Genomic DNA, 22,562 nt, shown 5'->3' on the forward strand with positions numbered 1-22,562 from the left:
GGGACCCATGAAGCTCCTGAAATTATATGTCATATTTCATGTGTGTCCGTTTTTCTGGTAAAAGTGTCCTCTTGGCTTTCATCAGATTCTCAAAGAGCTCTATGATTTTGTTGGATGTTGGCTCCCCAGAAATATCTCCAAAATAGCCTGTTCATAATGCAAAACTAAATTTAGGGGACAAAGCACAAACGTGACAATCTTAGTGGCAGTCTTAGAAGGGGATAACAAAGACAGATGTTTATGAGGTGCGGGGCTGGGGAGTCTGGTTTAAGACCAGATGCAGGGATTTAATTAGGATTGGACAAATTTGTGGCATAATAGTTTAAAGATTGCTGGAACAGTGTTGGGGGAGGAAGAGGATTTTGAAGACAGTCTTGAAAAGTAACCAATCATTTTTGATGCTCTGTGTTGGCCTGAGAGAGGTCTTCTCTAAAGAGAGTAGTCGAGTCATCTACTCTTAGGATAAATACATTAAAGGATTTTTGTGAAGTTCCTAAAACAACAAAGTTTTCTGTGACTTTATCTTCCTGGGCAAGTTTCCTAAATTAGTAGTCATGTTAATGTACTCAGTGTGGGTACAGATGGTTTTGGTACTTAGCCTAAGAGTTATAAGTCCCTAATAAGAAAGCACAGATGCCCTTCAGATGATTAACTAAGTGGGGCTGGGGGAATAGGTCCAAAGAAGTACCTTTGAGTTACCAGGAGTAAGGTGTAATCCATCCAAGACATGTGAGTGCTTTATTTTGGATGTGGGGTGTGAGTGTGTGTGTGTGTGTTTAATGTTGATTTTCTCTCTTTAAACTCCAGTTTTGTAAGTCATTAACTACTAAGGGACTACAAATTATCTGTTTGTGTTCGTGTCTTTGCAGGTCTGGGCTTAATCGTCTCTTCACAATGCACACCTGAGAGTAGAATTTGAAATCATCATATGTAAACAGATCTTTCTTCTAGAGGATCTGAGGGCTACTGCAACTTAGCTTAAAGGAGCAACTCTATGGCTGAAGTTCACTCAGCGTCCCCAATATTACCATTAAAACTACCACCCTTGGAAAGATACTGGTGTGAGCCTCCAGCACTAGGACACCTTCAAGTACAGTGTTTTGCATTTTGAACACTTTTTAAAATTTATCCATTTTTAAGGTTATTCTAGTTATATAGTCCCATCTCATTCTATTACCAACAGGATTCAGCATTTAACATATCCTGTAGTACTTCCTTAAATGAAATTTCTTTTCAGAGCACTTTAAAATCTGATTCCTCTCAGTGTGCACTGTCTTTGGAACCTTCCTCTAGAAGTGCTGATCTTAATGCACTACATGAGGCAGACTGTGCTGACTAGTCTGTGATAGAAGATTCCAATTCCAAATGTAATTGGAAAATAATCACTTTTTTTTAAGTTTATTTATTTATTTTGAGAGAGAGTATATGTGCATGCGTGGGGGAAAGGCAAAGAGAGAGGGAGAGAGAGAGAATCCCAAGCAGACTCTGTGCTGTCAGCGCAGACCCCAATGCAGGGCTCGATCTCACGAACCTGTGAGATCGTGACCTGAGGCGAAATCAAGAGTTGGATGCTTAACCTACTGAGCTACCCAGGTGCCCCTGGACATAATCACTTTGTAAAAATTTTTTTATTGTAATAATTTCTTTTTCAGTCTGGTAGTGTCTTTTTCAGATCAAACATTTCCATCTCTGTGAACAGTTCTAAATGAAGGAGAGATAGGCATTGAGTGGACAGGATGTTTGATTTATGAATTCTGTGATGATGCAATCACTTGGACAGGATATTTCCTGTCATTGAAGAGTAAAGCTGAATGCTGTTTGTGACACAAATGCTTCTCAGAGCAACCAGAACCTTTCTGTGCAGGCACACAAGACCGCAAACTTATTTAAAAACCTGTTAGTAATAGTAGATGTTCTAGAATTAATAGCATCCACTCAGGCTAAAGTAGATCATATCCATATAAAGTATATTCATATTTATTGCATTGAAAAAGTAATTACATATGCAAATTAACTGATAGGTCTTGAGTAATAATGTCTTTGCTGCTCTTATATTGAGAAAAAATAACATAAAAAATACCTTGTCTTTATTTGAAATTCAGCATTTCCTTCTGGAAGACACCAAGAATTTTTGTTATGGGATCCCTTTGTCCTTTTTTGTTTTTAAGGTGTTGAGGGCTCTTCTTTCATTCATAAACATGACCTGCATTACTTAATCAAACAGAAGGTCACCTCACACACCAAAAATCATTCCCGGTGGAGGCCTGCCCTGGGGGTGGTCTGGGGTCCTGTGGTGCCCTTGGGCTTGTGTGCTGAGGGCCCTTGGTCATCCAGTCTCCTCTCTTGGCCCTGCTCCAGCCTGGCCCTTCTCCTAGTAGTAGTTCTGGCCCTGCTGTTCAGAGAGGCCCTCCGAGAGCTGGAGCAGGGCGTGGCCATCAGACAGGTCTGGCCCTGGGCTTCCTGCAAACATCAGGGTGTATGCCAGGCCCGCCCTCAAAGCTACTGGTTTAGGTATCATAATGGGCCAGTCAAAAATAAGCTAGGCTAGCTTTTCCATTAATTATTTTTAAGTAAATATAATGGTTAGATTCAGTCATTTGCCAAGCAAACATTTTACTGAGGGTTTTACTACACAGCAGGCCTTGGGGTAGAGAGAGAAATGTACAAGGCCCCTGCTTGACTCCAAAGAGCCCAGAATGAGCCACCTTCTCTCCCCTTGCCCAGTGGAATCCAGTCTGGGCAAGGGCTCAGGGAAATGGGCCTAGCCAGCTCCTGCCAGCTGATTAAGGGTCAGGCCCCTGAGTGTGTCTCACAGAATTCCCAAGCTGCACTCCCAGAACATCCCAGAGTTTGTTCCTGGTCTCCTAGTTATAGCATCCCCTTCCCTCTCTCCTACAGACCCTTTAGTGTCTCTGCACTCTGACCTGGACCTCCTAGAAGTGAAGGAATACAGGACAAAAGAAAAGTCACCTAGACTATGGGGAGGCAAATTCAAGGTTATGTTTGGAGAGGCAGAGAGCATCTTCAGTATATGTGCAAAAATGGCCCATAACTTTCCAATCAAAAAAGCTTTGGGGAAAAAAAAAATGATGAACGTATTCCCTAGAACACTCACTTACCCACGTTGGCAGTAAACCACCGCCCACCGTAAGTATTTGATTTCACAGTGGGTGTTGTTTAGTATTTATTAATGAAATACTTGGTTTGGAATATACCACACCATGTGGGGACTCCAGGGTAACTCCGGTAATAAATTGTATTTTGCATATTGAAAATAAGGCTGAGTGGAGTTTTTTAATCAGTTTTTCTTCTCTTTCCTTTTTTTTTTTTTTAAAGGATTTGGGGGCAAGCTACCAAGCCAATTGTGGTGAAGGGTCCATATGAATGTACCCTTGGGTGTGCACAGCTAGAGAATGGTTAGGCAAAAAGGGTGGGTCAGGTAAGGAGGGGTGTGGTGATGGACATTTATGGGAAATACCTGTGAACTGAAATCAAGGCAGTTGCTTTGGCGCTGCCGGCCTCGCAGAAGTGGGGCCCAGCTGCCAGCCCTCTTCTGGAATGAGCTAGAGACCAGAGGCAGGCGCTCCCTATCTACTTCCCTCTTTCACCCCTTGACCTCCTCCACACCTTCCCTAGATTACAAGTGGCTTAAAGGCAGCAAAAGGTCATAAAGGTGTTTGTGCCCCGGACTCTCACGGTTACTTGGCCAGCTGACTGGAAGGTGGCACCACTGACACCAGGACCCATCTGTAAGTTAGATGGGGATAGCATGGTGACAAAGGCTGTGCACCTAGGTTCAGACCCAGCTGTACCTCTATCATAGGATACATGATACCTGAATTTCTCAGCCTCAGTTTCCTCATGTGTAGAATGGGAGAACACTAAAATATGTAAAGCACCTACCTCAGCCTTTGGCGCATCTTTAACAACAGTTCCCTGTTTCCTCCATCTGTCCACCATCCTTCCTGCCCCACCACCCCTTCCTACCCCCCCCTTCTCTTTTTCCCATGCCTACCCCCTGCCTCCATCTCCTCTGGTCCTATTTCCCTTCCCTTGCTTTTTCTTCACTTCAGCCCTCCCCCCATTTCCTCCCCCTCCTTAAGCAGCCCCCAATCATGTATCAAAGTAGTAATTATCATCCAGTAGAGATTCATCTGGGCCAGTGGTTCTTAAGGTATTTGGTCTTAATGATCCCTCTACATTCTTAAAAATTATTGAGTTTTGGTTATGTGGATTATATCTATTGTATCTATTATCATATTAGAAATTAAAACTGAGAAAATTGTAAAACACAAGAATACAGAAGCCCATATTCCATTGGTGATGCTTTTACCAGATAACAGTAGCCTCTGGATAACTCCCCAGAGAATGGGAGTCTTAAAAGACACAAATACAAAAAAAGAGTATAATTATGAAAATAGTTTGGACCTTGGGGGGCCTCCTGAAAGGGTCTCAGGATTGGGCCTATACTTTGAAACAGCTGATGGGGCTAATGATCCCTTCTCAAGAACCACTGTGTGAGAACCCCCCCTGAGGGCAGTAAGGCCCTCACAGGAGCTTGGGAAAAAAGGAGGGTGGGGATGAGGATCATTGAAAGGAACTGGAGGAGAGGTCCTCAAAGGAGGTTCCAAAGGGGCACAGAGAGGGAGTTGGGAAAGGCTAGAGGCCAACAGGGGCCTGTGGAATGCTAAAAATCTTTTCAGATGAGGGCCACTTAGGATCCTGGGGTAATCCCAGTAGATAGGTTAAGTTAACTGGGGTTGGAGTTGGGGCCCGTATTGCTGCCAGCTGACTTTCTCCCAAGCCCTATAGAGCTCGCTGAGCAGGGAGGTGTAGATCTGCATTTCCCAAATCTGCCTGCTGAGAAAAACCATGCAGGTCAATAGCAGGTTAAAAATATGGGTCCTAAAACTATAGATATAGTTTCTGGAGATCTGGACTGGGAAGGACTGCACAGGGCCAGGGATTCTGATGAGGCAAGTCGGGGGAAAGCTCTCAGTGAATCTTTTTGTCTCTGTGGATCCTTTCCAAGAACATGAGGCTAAACCACTCACCCTTTCACCCGTGATAGGAGAAAATCAAGTCACTCTTTAAAGCGTAGCACAGACCCTTCATTCTCTAGATGGGACGTGGCTGGAGCTAGGCTGGCCTTCAGGACTGATCAGTCTCCAGAGTAGGCTGACTCACAGCCATTTCTGGTGAAAAAAATGAAATTAGTATGTTTGTGTCATTGTATAAAGGATGCAGACCCTCTAGTGAGGAGATGGGCTCAGGAATGATGCTCTAGTTAATTTAACTGCATAAATAAATACGAACAACTAAATATAAGTATGGTATGAACATTTATGCAAAGGTGGTGACAATTGAAAATGCATCTTTGAACCAAATACATCACTGGTGAATACTTAACCTTATTGTAAACCAGGAACCATGAACCAGAGGTCAACCCATCTGTGCTCCCCAGTAACAGGCATCTTCACACCCCTAGGTCTGTACCCAAGAGAAATGAAGACCTGCCCACACAGAAACTTGAACACAAATGTGCACAGTAGCCCAAAGTGGAACATCTCAAATGTTCAACAACTGAGGTATGGATGAACAAACTGCGGCATATCAATATGATGGGATATTACTCGGCCATAAAAAGGAATGAAGGGCTGATTCATGCCACAACATGGATAAACCTTGAAAACATTATGCTAAGCAAAAGAAGCCAGACATAAAGGACCATGCCATATATGAGTCCATTTATATGAAATATTCAGAATAGGTAAATCCACAGAGACAGAAAATAGATTGGTGGCCACTTAGGGCTCGGGTTGGGATGAATGGGTAGGGACTGCCAATGGGTATAGGATTTCCTTTGAGGTAAGGGAATTAGATAGTGATGTCTGCACAAGTCTGGGAATATACTAAAAACCACTAAATTATATACTTTGAAAAGGGTGGACTTTATGGTATGTGAATTATATCACAGTTAAGCTGTTAAAAAATATATGGAAAAAATAGGTAGTCTGTAGCTATTTTCAGTATTTACAAAACAAAACAAAACAAAGAAACCAGATAGGTAAGACTCACCAACACGTCACATTTTGATTTTTGGTTAAAAGTGGTTGGACGAGGGGCGTCTGGGTGGCTTGGTTGGGTGTCCGACTTCAGTTCAGGTCATGATCTCAAGGTCCGTGAGTTCGAGCCCCACGTTGGGTTCTGTGCTGTCAGTTCAGAGCCTGGAGCTTGCTTCGGATTCTGTGTCTCCTTCTCTTTCTGCCCCTCCCCCACTCATGCTCTGTTTCTATCAAAAAATGAATAAACGTTAAAAAAAATCAAAAGTGGTTGGACGAGTGAGCATGGGAAACCCTGGTTAGTTCATATTAACAATAAAAATTTCTCTGTAAAGAACTTTTCTCATGTGCCAGGCACTGTGCTAAGCACCTTGCATGCACCAACTCATGTAATCCTTGTAACAGCCATATGGTGCAGGTAGGTTATTATTTGCATTTTTTAGATGGGGAAATTGAGCGTAGGAGAGTTGAATAAGTTGCTCATGGCTGCATAGCTTCTAAGTGGCAGAGCCCGAATTTTAACCAAATCTGACTGCAAACTGCCTCCTTGCATCCTGTGGATCAGAAATTCTGTGTAGAGGTTAATTCGTTCATTTTCTGTTCGGTTCAACTGATAATTATTAGGAGTTAACCAATGGCAGGACCAGAAGATTTACCACTCACCCCCAAGCTACTCCTAATCTAAGAAAAAACTGTGCTTGCTGCTAAAATATAATGTTCAAAAAGGTGAAATCATGGATCTCTGGCAAATCAAACATGATCACACATCAAAACATTTATTTAACTCAATGAGGGAACCCCTAAGATGTCAAAAACAGTTTGAATCAGAGCTTGATGTACAGAGATTTATACTCCCTTCTCACAAAATTCATTTGGCTCACTATAAATAAATCACTGACGTTGGTACACCAGGCACCCAGCAATACTGCTGGCCAGCTGAACCTTTGTAGGGAGAATTCTATTGTTGCCATACTCTCTTCCTGTTCCCATAGCCTCTTTGTTCACAGACCCTAGAGCAAGCACTGTCATGGCTAGGTAAAGAAGCTCTCTGACATCCACAGACCACAGAATTTTGTCTACCTGATTATTGAGTCTGCTCTGCAGTGGCTGCCCTTTTGGGGCATTCATATGAGACATGAATATCTTCAGTCTGTACCCATCCAGAGGGATTCGGCCACATTATCTCTTTCCAAGATTTTCTTGTCACCAATCTTCCAATCCTGTTCTTTTCAAGGCCCTGATCATCCAGCCAAATCATTCAGCAACTGCCCAAGAATCAATGTAGATCTGTACTCTGGCCATCTCTCACTCCAGACCTAGTGGACAATCAAATATCTGGCTTGAATCCCTGTCCACTGGGAGGATTTTCCTTTACCACTGTCTTCACAGTCACCCCTGAGTGGGGTGGTGATGCTACAGCTGTCCACTCTCATGTGGTACCAGCACACCATATAGACCCATCTGTAATGGGTCCCTCAGTCAACTGATCCTAAGCAATCCCTTGGAGGCCACAGGCATGGAATGAGGGAGGGGGCAAAGCAACAGGAGTTGGTGTTGTAGGACTCTGAGCCACCTGCTCATGCAATTTACTTGTACTTTATGGACCCCCCCTGAGTTCAGGCATATATATATTTACACATGATGACAGATTGCTGCTGTGTATGTCCAATGTATGTCTAGGTAGGTCAGACAACATTCACATGAGAGCTCAAGCTACATGGTCAGTACTGTGGTTAGCCATTCAACTTCTACCAAGGTCCAGTAGCAAGCCAGAACCTGCTTCTTGAAAGAGTAGCTACCTGCAGAAGAGGACATAGATTTGCTTTGAAAACCTAGAGGTCTGTGCTGTAATTCTCCTATTGGTGTTTGCTGGAGGCTACATACAGCATCCCTATTTGACACATTAAGTATCATGGGATCTATTGGATCATAAGACCCACGTGGTAGACCAGCTTGTACTATAGCCTGCATATGCTACAGAACCTTCTCTTGTCCTCCCCAATCCACTAGGCTGTATAGATGGGTTGAATTCACACTCATATGTGGTGTATGTTGCCTCCAAAATCCAAAAGGACCTACCAGGTGTCGTACCTCTTTTTTCTTGTAAGTGATACAAGATGCAGGAAACTCATCTTTCACCCTGAATGGGATATTTCAACATCCTCCAGACCACTGAACCCCCAGAATTTTCAATGAGGATACCAATTCTGGATCAGTCTGGGTCCAATCAGGAGAAAGAAGCCATACAGTATCATGAACAGAGAAAGGTTAATATAAGAAGTATTAACTAAAATATGGGATCGGAATAATGAGGAATTGACCAATAAAAATAAAGACAATTCTATGCAATATAAGAACGGTAGGTACCAGAAGCAGCCACTATCCTGGAGCTGAGTACTGAACCAATCCCACTATAGTGATAATTAAACCCTACTGTGATGGCTTCTTTCTTTGTTTCATCACTAGGGTTCTTGAGAACAGGGACCACGTGCTTTGTTCTCCATTACATCTCCTGTGCTAACAGGCTCTGAATGAACAAATACAGCCAGCATTGGCACTCCAGCAGCCTGCAGGAGACTTATCCTTTTTCCTGCCGCATATGCCAGATCCAAAGAAGGGTATCTCCAACATACACCTGGATGCTTCTGTCCAATCGGGAGATGCTGATAATCCTTGCAAGGGAGTCGTCAGTGGAGCGCTATGTGTAGCCTTCGTCAATTTCTTCTTAAAATGAGGAGGCAAAAATCTAGCCCAACTTCCCAGACTGTCCCCTCCGGGTTCTTAGTCCCCAGGCCCAGAGCTAAACAGTAAGCCCAAAGAAGTCTCACTCTGTTTCTGATCGCTCTGCGAACGCGTGCACACCACTGGGCCTGGCCTTTGGGACCAGAACAGGTGCACACGGGATTCCCATCAAAGCCTCCTCTCCAGACCTAGAAAAACAACTGCCCGGCGGAATCCCGGAGGGGCGTGCCGGCCCCTCCCTGGGCGGAGGCGCAGCCAGGCCTAGAAAACAGCGTCGGGTCGGGCCCCCGGCAGGGGTTAGGTCATGGCTGATGCGTTGAGGGAGCGCACGGCGCAGCTACTGACTGACTACCTGGAGTACTGCGCCCGGGAGCCCGGCAGCCCCGCGCGGACGCCGTCCACGCCCGAGGCCGCGGTGCTGCGCTACCTGGCCGCCCAGATACGGCAGCGCCACCAGCGTTTCTTGTCGGCTTACCGCGGCTACCGCGGAAACCGCGTGGAACTGGTGGCGCGGTTGGAGCGGGATTTACTCTCCAACCCCCAAACCCTCAGTTGGGGCCATGTGGTAGCGCTCTTGACCTTCGCGGGGACGCTGCTGGAGAGACCGCCGCCGGGGACCTACTTGAACCTGACGCCGGGCCAGCAACAGGAGCTGGAGTGGGAGACCAACGTTGGCCAGGACTGCCAGCACCTGGTGGCTTTGCTCTGCAATCGGCTCACCGGACGGCATCGGGCCTGGCTGGAGGCTCACGACGGCTGGGTGAGGCGGGGGGGAGGGGGGGTACCTGGGGTGTGGGGACCGGGCAGGCAGCCAGGGACGCGCCCACGTGGCCAGCACCGGGAGGGACCGCTCGGCGTCAGCCTGATGGGACGTTCCTTTCAGCACGACGAGGACATTTTGTGTAAAGTCCGGCTTTCTCCTCTCTTGGTGATGACAGATGGGTAGAAACCGCCCTTGCTAGCCGGCTGTCTTATTAGCTCATTATGAAGCAGCGGTGCACAAGCTGGTTTGCACACTTGGGCCTTACCCTTGCAGGGTCCTAGGGGTTTTAGGATGCACCCGCGTTGGGTCTGGATGCTTTGCTCATATAGAGATCCCCAAACTGATAGAGTCAGCAGCAGTGGAGTGACCCTGGGCCAGGTGGATTCTTTCTCCTCTGCCTATTAAACCTTTGGAGAGACAGGCCCCACAGCGCTGCAGGTTGGAGAGCACCAGCCTAAAACGTTAAGAATGAAAAAGCATCCCGTGGCTGAGCTCCCAACACCTCTCAGGAGGAGCGGAGGCCAGGGGTGTTGAAGTGTATGCAGGCACCCAATGGTGGTATTGTCTCTGGATTCCTTAACTCTAATCCACTGCACCCAGCCCTTAATTGGATGATAACCAGGTGCTCTGGCTTTCAGCTGTAGGTCATTGATCTGTGGTGTGAGCTAGAGGGGCAGGACATTGCCTTGCAGCTCCTAAATCGATTTCATGATCAAGGAAAGCCCACCACCCTTCAGTAAGAGGGTAGCATGCCTCTCGATTTCTGAGCTAAACTGTTCCTTTCCTCTCTTTCTACTGAAGTTGAATCAAGGACTGCAGTGACCCAGGTTACAGAATAAATATAACCAAACTATTAAAACCAACAATTAAAACAAAATCCAAGAGGAGCGCCTGGGTTGCTCAGTCGATTAAGAGGCTGACTTCTCCTCAGGTAATGATCTCACGGCTAGTGAGTTTGGGCCTTGCATCAAGTGAGTTCGGGCCTGGCATCAGTCTTTCTGCTGTCTGTACATAGCCCCTTCAGATCCTCTCTTTCCCTCTCTCTTTGCCCCTCCCCCCACTCTGTGTGTGTGTGTGTGTGTGTGTGTGTGTGTGTGTGTGTGTGTACGCGCATGTGTACGCGCACGCGTGCGGGCGCTCAAAAATCCGGAGAGTTAAGGAAGACCCTGCAGGAAATTTAGCCTCCTGTTGGCAGTTGGCATCACCTGTGGTGGTGAATTGGATTCTATCTGTGGAGGAGAGGTAGTATCTGAATCAGAACCTTGACCTTAGATGAACAACTTGAGGTGTTAGTTCCTGCATTCTTACTGGTGTGTGTGCTGGTCTTCAACCATCCAAGCCTATGATCCCTAAAAAGCCCACCTGAGCCATTTGTCTTAAGAAGGCATTTGGCCCCTGAGGACCCTCTGCACTTCAAGAGGAAACTGGGAGGAGGTCATTATTTTCATTTTGGCTAAATAACATTGACTAAGGAATAATCCTTTAACATCAAGAAGCTCCTATTCCCCCAACTGTGTAAAAGGGACATGCCCACACCTCTCCCCTACAGTTAAAATGCCACTATCTGGACTTCCATTCCTTTCCTCTCTCTTTCTCTGAATGGAGCTGCTTGCTTTACTGTCTTAGGTGATAGTTTTCAACCTAGTGATTTGCCAGTTTCCCAAGTGGCATCTGCCCTTTGCTCAGGAAAGAGCGTGATAGTCTACCTTCCTCTTAGGTTTTTTATTCTTTGAATTTTTTTTATTTTTATCTTTTTCATTTAAAATTCCAGTGTAATTAACATACGGTGTTAGATGCACATTAACTCAGATGTATACTATAGTGATTAAAATACGGAATGCTTCATGAATTTACGAGTCATCCTTGCCCAGAGGCCGTGCTAATCTTCCAGTTTTAATATAAGTGTTGCCAAAGCAAGCACTTTTTTAAAAAATTGAAGTATAGTTGACATACAATATTATATTAGTTTAAAGGTATATGACAGTGTGATTCAGCAATTACATTATGGAATTCTCAACATAAGTCTGTCACCATACAAAGCTATTAAATATTGACTGTATTCTCTGTGCTCTACCCTTCGTTCCTGTTTTGTTTAATTTTATAACTATTAATCCCCTTGACCTATTTTGCCTATTTCCCCACCCTGCTCCCCTCTCACAACCACCACTTTGTGTTCTGTGTTTATAAGTCTATTTCTGTGTTTGTTGAGTTCTTTTGTTCTTTAGATTGCACATATAAATGAAATGATGTTTTTTGTCTTTTCTCTGACTTATTTCACCTAGCATAATGCCCTCTAGGCCTATCTATGTTGATGCAAATGGCAAGATCTCATTCTTTCTTATGGCTAAGTAATATTCCATTTTGTATACATACCACATTGCCTTTATCCATTTATTCGTCGATGGACACTGGAGTCCTTCTGTAGTTTGGCTATTGTAAATACTGCTGTAATGAACATAGGGGTGCATATCTCTTTTTGAATTAATGGGTTTTTTTCTTCAGGTAAATACCCAGAAGTGGAACTTCAGGGTCCTATGACATTTCAATTTTGGAATTTTTGGAGGAACTGCCACACTGTTTTCTATAGTGCTGCACCAATTTACATTCCCACCAACAGTTCTCTTTTCTATACACCCTCAGCAACTTTTGTTATTTTATGTTTTTGATACTAGACACTCTGACTGTGGTGAAGTGACCTCTCATGATTTTGATTTGCATTTTCCCTAATGATTAGTGGTGTTGAGCATCTTTTCCTGTCTGTTGGCCATCTGGATGTCTTTGGAGAAATGTCTGTTCAGGTCCTCCACCCATTTTTCATTAGATTATTTGGTGGGAAGGGAGATTGGTATCCTCTTAGCTTTTGAAAACAAGTCAAAAGAGGAGTATTCGTTCTGTGACATAGTTAAGTGTCTCCTATTTCCTTCTTTGTTCTATGTTGGACTATTTCTTACAAATCCTAACTCAAAAGTTCCTAAGTACAAGTTGCCTCCTGGTCAGTATTTACTTTTTTCTACTTGTTAAATTCAGGAGTTATCTTACTATTGAATCCGAAGCTCCAGTGTGTTTTATTGAGTTCAGATGTGGGGCATTATGAAGCCATCTAATTCCCCTTCTCCCTCCCCCTTGTAGGATGGCTTTTGTCTCTTCTTCTCACCCATGCTGCCATCTTCTTGGAGAAGACTGCTGGTCCAGGCTTTTCTGTCATGCTTTACAGTAATGATCTTAATCTACTTCTGGAGAAGATTATCGTGAGTTCTAACATTTTTAGCCCGTTTCTACCTGCCTAACTGTGACCAGCCAACTGAATTTGAGATGTGAGAGAATAGAACAGAGTAAACCATGCTCTGAGACATTTTCACCTGCATTTATCTGAGGAGTCCTGTGGTGATGACTCAGAGTTTTAACTCCTGGCAAGTATCAGAGGTATTAGGACAAAGGTACAAATGGCTCTTCTTTGGGGGAAATGGATTCTCAAGGCTCATTGCTCTAAAGAATTGCAGAAGAAACTACAAATTTTATTTAGTAGGGAACATGGTGCTTTTTGCTACATTTGGATAAGAGTGAATATGTGTCCACAATTTCATGTGCTTCTGCTGACTGATTCATCAAGGCAGTCTGTCAGGGGTGAAATACCAAAAGCCCTCCAAGTCCCAGTTTGACAAGGAATGTAATATTTAAAACTTTTATAAGGAATTCTCTCTAAATCCTTTGAAACCTAATTACTAATTCTACCTTTCTAGATTTTATATATTTTTCTGACTTCAATAAATTGTTAACTATCTTTAGATTTTTAATAAATTTATATATCTTTTTAAAAATGTTTGTTTTCTTTGGAATTCAATAAGACATTATTCTTAGGAGTAACTTGAATGGATGAAAATTTTCTTTTACTGTCTTTTAAAATATACATATAATTCTGTATTTTAAATGTTGAATCAATGCACAAGCTCATAAGAAGTTCTTTTCTTCCACCTTCTACTCTGCAGTTAATCCACCACCTGCAAGGTGATGGAGAGGAAAACTTTACCCTCTTAGGTTCTCCAGCTGAGGACTGTGAATTTAGCAGACACAAGACTGATTAACAAGTGAAAAATATATGGATCTTATTTGCTGTTTTTACAGGACACTTTATAGAAAAGTGAAAACTTCAAAGAAGTGTGTAGATTCAGGACTTACCATTTTAACAAAGAGTGATAAGTTGTGAAACAAGTAGGCAAAGGAAAGGGGTTGGACTTCTAGAGGTGGTATATTCTGGGGAAAGTGACTAGGAAATAGATGGGGGAAAACCAGTGGAAGATAAGGGTTATTTTAGTCAAGTTCACACAGATGGTTCTTGGTGTGGATTACCTTCTCCAATGATGAGTTTTCTCCCCTTCCTGGTATAAGAGGGCACGTTTCTCAGGGCACCTGGCTGGCTCAGTCAGTAGAACGTGCAACTCTTGATCTCAGGGTTTTGCATTTGAGCCCCACATTAGGGATAGAGATTACTTCAAAAAATCTTTACAAAAAGGGCACCTTTCTCACAGAAAATTTATGCCATACTTATAGGCAGAAAAGTGGAGGGCAGAGAGCCCTTCCTGTATGTGCTATTTCTCGGTTGCCTTCAGTTCAAAATAATATGCCAAAGTTTTATATTTTGGAGTGACCTGTTCTAATCCACTTTAGTGGTTCACAGGGCTCACCATTATTCTGTAGCGAGCCGGAATCCACATCCATCTGTCCTTTCTGAGCCCACCCAGACCCGCTAAGCTTGCCATATCCAAACAGGGGTACTCTGGAGCCAGTGCTTACCAGGGCTGCTAGCAGCCCCAAGAAAAGCACCTATGAGGACCACAGCAAGCTAACCCAAATCTACTTGAACTTCTCCATGGCGAAAGTTGTTGCTGATGCTATCAGAACAAGCCTGGGACCAAAAGGATAAAATGATTAAAGATGGGAAAGGTGATTTGACCATTACGACTGATGGCACCACCATTCTGACACAAATGTAAGTGTTGTATCCGGCAGCCAGAAGGCTGAGGAAGCTGTCTGAGGCTCAAGATAAAGAAGCATGAGGTGGCACCACACTGGTGGTCATCACTGCTGGTTTTCTTAGACTTGAGTATCAAGCTTTTTCAGAAAAGGATTCACCCAACCATCCTTTCCAAGGCATTCCAGAAGGAATTGGAAAAGGAGGGTATATTGAAATCTTAACACGTCTTGACCCATGGAACTAGGTGACAGAGAAACTTAAATATTGCAGCCACTTCATTGATCTCAAAGGTTTTCTGTGTTTAAGTCTGCTTTGTCCAGTAAGTGGAAATGCAGTGAAGGAAGTGAATGACTGACTCAGCCACTGCTACTGGTGTAGATCTTACAGATACCAAAGTAGTTAAACCTTGAGGGCATTGTGCCAAGTAAAATATAGTCTGATGAAGAAAGACAAATACTGATGATCTCTTATAGGTATAATAAAAAAAAAACTGAAAAATTGAAAAAAAAAAACCAACATCATTGATACCAGGTTGGTAGTTACCAGGGACAGGGAATGGGTGATCAGTTTTGTTTTAGTTTAAATAAATGTTTTTATGTATGTATAGATATGCTATATGTATAGTTATGTATGTATAGTTTATATATAAACTATACATAGCTTAAATATATAAAGAAACTGGGTGGGACAAATGATGACTGCAAGTTGGTGGAAGGGCTGGTTCTCACCCAAAAGATGAGCTAACCAGAGTTGAAAAGGCTAAGATTGGGCTTATTCAGTTTTCCTTATCTGCTCCCAAAACAGATAAAGATAATCACATAGTAGTTTCTGATATGCCCAGATGGGCCCAGTGCTAAGAAGAGAGAGCCTGTATTCTAAATTCAGTGAAGCAAATTTTTAAAACCGGTTGTAACGTTCTCCTATAGAAGTCTATTCTTAAGAGATGCTCTCTGTGATCTTGCATTACATTTCCTGAACAAAGGACGATCATGGTGGCTAGGGATATTGGAAGAGAAGACACTGACGTCATCTGTTAGACAACTGGATCCAAGCCAGTTGCTCATATTGACCAATTCACCGGTAACATGGTAGATTTTGCTGAGCTGGCTGAGGGGATAAAACTGTTCAAGATCACTGGGAAAAAGTTCTAATTGTGCATGGTTCTAAAAAATGGTGACTGAAGAAGCTGAGTGCTCCATTCATGATGCCCTATGTGTTATTTGCTGTTCAGTGAGGCGAGAGCTTTTATGAGAGGTGGTACTCCAGAAACAGAGTTGGCACTATGGTTAACAGAATATCCATGAACATTGAGTGGTATGGAATCCTGTGTTCTAACGCAGCTGTAATGGAAGTCATTCCATCTACACTAACTAAAGCTGCTGGCCTGAATCCCATTTCTGCAGTACTAGAACTAAGAAACTGGCATGCCCAAGGAGAAAAACTACAGGCACTAATGTCCAAAAGGGTGGTATTTGCAATTATTTTGGAAGAACTTTGTTGTCCAGCCTTTGCTGGTTTCAGTCAGTGCACTGATTCTAGCAACCAAAACTGTCTGGAATGTTGTACAAATTGATGTGGCTAACAGTAATCTGGGTAACACTGGCTGACTGGCATCGTCATGGCCACTGATAGTGTGGCTGGAGTAGGAAACAGCCTTGGTGTTCCTTGTTCTTCCATTTGGCATTTGCTTGAGATGGTATTTACACAACCTAACGAAAATACTAAATACGTGGTTTCAAAAAATAGTATGGTATCCCTCCAGGCCTTCCTGGCTATTACTAAAACTGGACCTGCTCTTGTGACTAGTCTTATGAACCCTTTGTCTTCAGAACATTTGGCTCTGCCTCGCTGTTCTGTCCCAGGCGTCAGCACACAGCCCACTTCAGATCCTGTCTCTGTCTCTGTCTCTCTGTCTCTGTCTCTCTCTCTGCTGCACCCCCCTCAAAAATAAACATTAAAAATATGCTTGGCAATTTTTGTGAATTGTTTAAAGTGAGTTCTGAAAAACCCTTTATAAAGAATCCATTCAGACACTGCTTTAGGATTTTTATTAGAATGGGAATGGATTATAGATTAATTTGGAAATAAGTATCTTTACAACATTTTGTCTTTCCTTCTAAGAACATAAACTCTTGCTTCATTTTTTTTGGTCTCTTAGGATTTCCTTCAAATAGGTTCTGTGTTCTTAGGTGTCTTCCAACACTTTGCGTTCCATGGCTATTGCGAATAGAATCTAGAGAGGGTATTTTGTCTTCCCCATTTCCCCTAACACCCTCAGTTTTCTTAGGGGAAACTACCCCTGCTTTGTTCTTAGACCTTGTGGTTCTGGTGAGATTGACTCCTCCCTATGTGACCCTATTTTAAGTTCAGGAGAATGACCCAGACCTGACCTAACAGTGAAAGTAACAGGACTCAATTTTAAGATTTCTGTGGACACTATTAAATGAGACTTTTCCTCATCTGGGGTGTGTTCAGTGCATGGAGAGAGCCTGCCTGGAAGAGAAGACCTCACAGGACAGAGGTCAGAGATTTGGGGTAGGATGGAATGGGGAGAAACAGTAAGAAATTGAATTAGATTCTAAATCCGGCTATTATGAACACTCAATAGTTCTAGCTAATGTTTCTTTCCTAATATTTCTCACTCTTGTCTTGGTTAATTGTATAGGTTAGTGAATGTGTGTGATAGTTGTTTTCTATGTACTAGAAAATTCCCTTGATTTTGGTTGATGGCCTTCCTTTCTTCCAGCCCTTTCTTTCACTTTTCACAGCATTTTAGGAGGGTGGAGTCATGGAGCCATTGCTCAAATGATAATTTAATCTAGGACCTGTCAGGGTTTTTGAGTAAATTAAGGATTAGACACACGTGTTAATTATCTGTAGTAAGAAACAATATCCTAAAGGTGAGCATCACTGACATTGCTGAGTTATGAGGCATTCCACTTTGGGAGAGTGTTGTTGTTGTTGTTTTAAGTTTGTTTATTTTGGGAGAGAGAATCCAAAGCAGGCTCTGCACTAATGGTGCAGAGCCTGACGCAGGGCTTGAACTCACAATGAGATCATGACCCGAGCTGAAACCAAGAGTTGGACATTTATCCAACTGAGCCATGCAGGCACACTGGGAGAGTATGTTTTTACTACAGTATCTAACTTCAAGACAAATCATCTTCTCATTGTTTTTAGCATGTGGCTGCTTTATTCCATAAACTAAGTAGTTTGGGCTCCTAAGAGGAAGAGGATTATCATGATGTGCTACTGATGAATGTGACCATTCAAGGCACTTTTGGAGTGCTGAGTTAAAGTGCATTTTCAAGTGATGATCTTTCCCATAAGCCAGTAAAGCATTGGGACCCTTAAATTTTTGCTTAGTCTGTTGCCTACTCGTAAGAATGATATGTCTGTTATGGAAGAAAAATATGTTACTATCTTCTCTCAAGTTCTTCTTGAATTTTTAGAATCTAGGGGGGCACTTCTGGGTAAATGTTGTTTGCTTCAAACTCCATTTTCTTCCAGTTTTACCTTCCCTGTAAACTTGAAGTTTTTTAGGACGCTATTTGCCTCTATCATCTTCTTGCTTGTTTTTCCAACTACACAGCTATCAATTCCAGGATGTATTTTTTGTATTTTTGGGGGGGGGGTTGTTTTATAATTTAAAAAAAAATTTTTTTCTTAATGTTTATTTTTGAGAGAGACAGACCGAGAGAGACAGAGTGTGAGTAGGGGCAGGGCAGAGAGAGAGGGAGCTCTGAATCTGAAGCAGGCTCAAGGCTCTGAGCTGTCAGCACAGCAGGGCTCGAACCCACGAACTGTGAGATCATGACCTGAGCTGAAGTCAGATGCTTAACTGACTGAGCCACCCAGGAGCCCCAAGGGTTATTTTAGGTTTTTTAAAAAAAATATTATTGCTTAATTTCAGTATAATTAACATACAATGTTTCAGGTGTACAACATAGTGATTCAACAATTCTATATGTTACTCAGTGCTCATCATGGTAAATGTACTTTTAATTCCCTTCACCTATTTCACCCATCCTTCCATAACTTCCCCTCTGTAACCATCAGTTTGTAATCTGTATTTAAGATTCTGTCTTTTGCCTCTTTTTTTCTTTTTTCATTTGTTGTGTTTCTTAAATTCCACGTGAGTGAAATCATATGGTATTTGTCTTTGACTTCTTTCACCTAGCATTATACTTTCTAGATCCATCCATGTTGTTGCAAATAGCAGGTTTTCACTCTTTTTTATGGCTGAGTAATCTGTTGTGTATGTATGTATACATACATATACACACACCACATCTTTATTCATTCATCTAAACACTTGGGTTGTTTCCGTATCTTGAGTATTACAAGTAAACATCGGGGTGCATCTATCTTTTCTAATTAGTGTTTTTGTATATTTTGGGTAAATAGTAGTGGAATTACTACATTATATGGTATTTCTATTTTTAATTTTTTCAGGAACTTCCCTACTGTCTTCAACAGTGCTTAACCCAGTGCATTCCCACCAACAATGCAGAAGAGTATCTTTTTCTCCACATCCTCACCAACACTGTTGTTTCTTGGTTTTTTATTTCAACTATCCTGACAGGTGTGAGGTGATTTCTCACTGTGGTTTACATTTGCACTTCTCTGATGATTAGTGATGATGAGCATCTTTTGACATGTCTGTTGGCTATCTGGATGTCTTCTTTGGAGAAATGTCTGTTGTCTTCTGCCCATTTTTAATTGGCTTATTTGCTTTTTTTGGTGTTGGGTTGCATATGTTTTTGAATATTTTAAATACTAAACCATTATAGATTTCATTTGCAAATATCTTCTCCCATTCAGTAGGTTGTCTTTGTTTTGTTGTTTCCTCTGCTATGCAAAAGCTTTTTATTTTGATGTAGTCCCAATAGTTTTGTTTCCCTTGCTTCAGATGACATATCTAGAAAAAGTTATTACTGCCAATGTCAGAGCAATTACTACCTGTGCTCTTCTAGGATTTTTATGGCTTCAGGTCTCACATTTAGGTCTTCAATCCATTTTTAGTTTATTTTTATGCGTGGTGTAAAAAAGTGGTTGTGTTTCATTCTTTTGCATGTAGCTGTCCAGTTTTCCCAACACTATTTGTTGAAGAGCCTGTCTTTTTCCTCATTGCATATTCCTGCCTCCTTTGTCATAGATTCATTGACCATATAATCATGGGTTTATTTCTGGGCTCTCTATTCTGTTCCACTGATCTATGTATCTGTTTTTGTGCCAGTACCATACTGTTTTGATTACTAAGCTTTGCAGTATATCTTTTTCTTTCTTTCTTTCTTTCCTTTTTTTTTTTTTTTTTAAATGATTATTTACTTTGAAGAGACAGAGAGTACAAGTCAGGTAGGGGCAGAGAGCGAGAGAGGAAGACACTGAATATGAAGCAGGCTTCAGACTCTGAGCTGTCAGCACAGAGCCTGATGCAGGGCTCGAACCCATGTAACACAACATCATGACCTGAGATGAGGTTGGATGCTTAACCAATTGAGCTACCCAAGTGCCCTTACAGTATATCTTGAAATCTGGGATTGTGATCGCTCCAGTTTTGTTCTTCTTCCTCAAGATTGCTTTGGCTCTCTTTATGGTTCCACACAAATCTTAGAATTATTTGTTCTAGTTCTGTGAAAAATGCTGTTGGTATTTTGACAGGGATTACATTAAATCTGTAGATTGATTTGAGGAGTACGGACATCTTCACAATATACTTCCAATCCATGAGCATGAAATATCTTTCCATTTGTGTCCTCTTCAGTTTCTTTCATCAGTGTTTTATAGTTTTCAGAGTACAAGTCGCCTCTCTGGTTAAGTTTATTCCTAGGTATTTTATTTTTGATGCAATTATAAATGGTACTGTTGTCTTAATTTCTCTTTCTGCTACTTTATTATTAGTGTATAGAAATAGAGTGCATTTCTGTGTATTGATTTTTGTATCCTGCAACTTTACTGAATTCATTTATCAGTTCCAGTACTTTTTTTTGGTGGATTCTTTAGGGTTTTCTATATATACTGTCATGTCATCTGCAAATAGAGTTATACTACTTCTTTACCAATTTGGATGCCTTTTATTTTTTTATTTTTTATGTTTATTTTGAGAGAGCAAGAGAAAGAGGGAGAGAGAGAGAGATCTAGCATGAGCAGGGGAGGGGCAGAGAGAGAGGGAGACCCTGAATCTGAAGCAGGCTCCAGGTTCTGCTCTGTCAGCACGGAGAGAAGGGGAGACAGAGAGAATCCCAAGCCGACTCCATCCACAAGGGCAGCACACAGCCCAACGTGGGGCTCGAATTCACTGCAAGATCATGACCTGAGCTGAAGTCAGACCCCTAACTGAGCCACCCAAGGGATGCAGATGCCTTTTATTTCTTACCTGATTGTGGTGGCTAGGACTTCCAGTGTTATGTTGAATAAAAGTGGTAAGATTGGACATCCTTGTCTTGTTCCCAATCTTAGTTGGGAAAAACTCTAAGTTTTTGATGAGGTTAGCTGTGGGTTTTTCATATATGGCCTTCATTATTCTGTCTAAACCTACTTTGTTGAGGGGTTTTTTCATGAATGGTTGTTGCACTTAGTCAAATGCTTTTTCTGCATCTATTGAAGTGATCCTATGGCTTTTATCCTTGTTAATGTGAAGTATCACATTGATTTGCAAATATTGAACCACCTTGCATCCCAGGAATAAATCCCACTTGATCTTGGTGAATGGTTGTTTTTAATGTATTGTTGGAGTTGGTTTGCTAATACTTGGTTAAGGATTTTTGTTTCTATGTTCATCAGAGATAGTGACCTGTAGTTTTCTTGTGTCTTTATCTGGGTTTGGTATTAGGGTGATACTGGCCTCCAAGAATAAGTTTGGAAATTTTTTTTCCTCTTCAATTTTTTTTTGTAATAACAGAGAAGAATAGGTATTAACTCTTCTCTTTTTTTTTTAGTGTTTATTTATTTTTGAGAGAGAGAGAGTGAGCACGAGCAAACGCACACAAGTAGGAGAGGAGCAGAGACAGGGAGACACAGAATCCAAAGCAGGCTCCAGTCTCTGAGCTGTCAGCACAGAGCCCAATGTGGGCTCAAACCCACAAACCGCAAGATCATGACCTGAGCTGAAGTCGGATGCTCAACCAACTGAGCCACCCAGATGCCCCTGTATTAACTCTTCTTTAAGTGTTTGGTGGAATTCACCTGTGAAGCCATGTGGTTGCTCCTGGACTTCTGTTTGAGAGTTTTTCAATTAGTGATTCAATTTCAATCTGTTCAAATTTTCTATTTCTTCCTGATGCAGTTTTGGGAGGTTACATGTTTCTAGTAATTTGTCCATTTCTTCTAGGTTGTCCAATATGTTGGCATATAATTTTTCATAATATTCTTATAATCCTTGGTATTCTGTGGTGGTGTTATTTTTCTTCCATTTTTTATTTTGAGTGTGCACTTGCTCATGTGTGCACTCTCTCTCAGTCTGGCTTTTTGTTGATCTTTTCAGAGAAACAGCTCCTGGTTTCATTGATCTGTTACATTTTTTTTAGTTTCTATGCCATTTATTTCTGCTCTAATCTTTTTTCCTTCCTTCTGCTGGTTTGGGGTTTTGTTCTTCTTTTTCTATCTCTTTTAGGTAAATAAGGTTAGGTTGCTGATTTGAGATTTTTCTCCTTGATGTAGGCCTGTAATAAACTTCACTCTTCCAATAGTTTTTGCTGTATCCCAAAGATTTTGGACCATTATTGTCATTTCCGTTTGTCTCCATATGTTTTTTTGAATTCTTCAATTTCCTAGTTAAACCATTGTTTAGTTGCATGTTACTTCCATATTTTCATGTTGTTTCTAGATTTTTTTCTTGTGGTTGATTGCTAGTTTCAGACTTTTGTGCTTGGAAAAGATGACTGATATGACTTACCTTTTTGAATTTGTTGAGACTTGTTTGGTGGCCTAACATGTGATCTATTCTGGGGAATGTTTTATGTGCACTTGAAAAGAATGTTTATTCTCCTGTTTTAGGATGGAATATTCTGAATATATGTTA

General features: G+C 41.9%; 2 protein-coding genes and 2 pseudogenes across 5 annotated transcripts in view; 3 read left to right on the forward strand and 1 right to left on the reverse strand.

Moving 5' to 3' along the window:
- GNB5 (G protein subunit beta 5) overlaps positions 1-3,278 on the forward strand; it is a 60,791-nt gene extending 57,513 nt beyond the window's left edge. For all 4 annotated transcript variants that reach the window (XM_019442098.2, XM_019442101.2, XM_019442100.2 and 1 more), the window contains one exon: positions 870-3,278. In XM_019442098.2, coding sequence (XP_019297643.1) covers positions 870-881 — 12 coding nt within the window. In that variant the 3' untranslated portion in view covers positions 882-3,278. The remainder of the gene's footprint in view (positions 1-869) is intronic.
- Positions 3,279-8,559: 5,281 nt separating this feature from the next.
- Positions 8,560-22,562, forward strand: part of BCL2L10 (BCL2 like 10) — an 84,191-nt gene continuing 70,188 nt past the window's right edge. Inside the window, exons 1-2 of the mRNA XM_019441341.2 lie at positions 8,560-9,564; positions 12,697-12,815. Of these exons, the coding sequence (XP_019296886.2) occupies positions 9,109-9,564; positions 12,697-12,815 (575 nt within the window). The 5' untranslated portion in view covers positions 8,560-9,108. The remainder of the gene's footprint in view (positions 9,565-12,696; positions 12,816-22,562) is intronic.
- On the reverse strand, positions 11,394-11,488 carry LOC128773173 (U6 spliceosomal RNA; annotated as a pseudogene).
- On the forward strand, positions 12,955-16,146 carry LOC109262583 (T-complex protein 1 subunit delta-like; annotated as a pseudogene).

This window comes from Panthera pardus, unplaced genomic scaffold, assembly GCF_024362965.1.
Source record: "Panthera pardus isolate Hobbes unplaced genomic scaffold, ASM2436296v1 HiC_scaffold_24, whole genome shotgun sequence".
NCBI classification, from domain to species: Eukaryota; Metazoa; Chordata; class Mammalia; order Carnivora; family Felidae; genus Panthera; species Panthera pardus.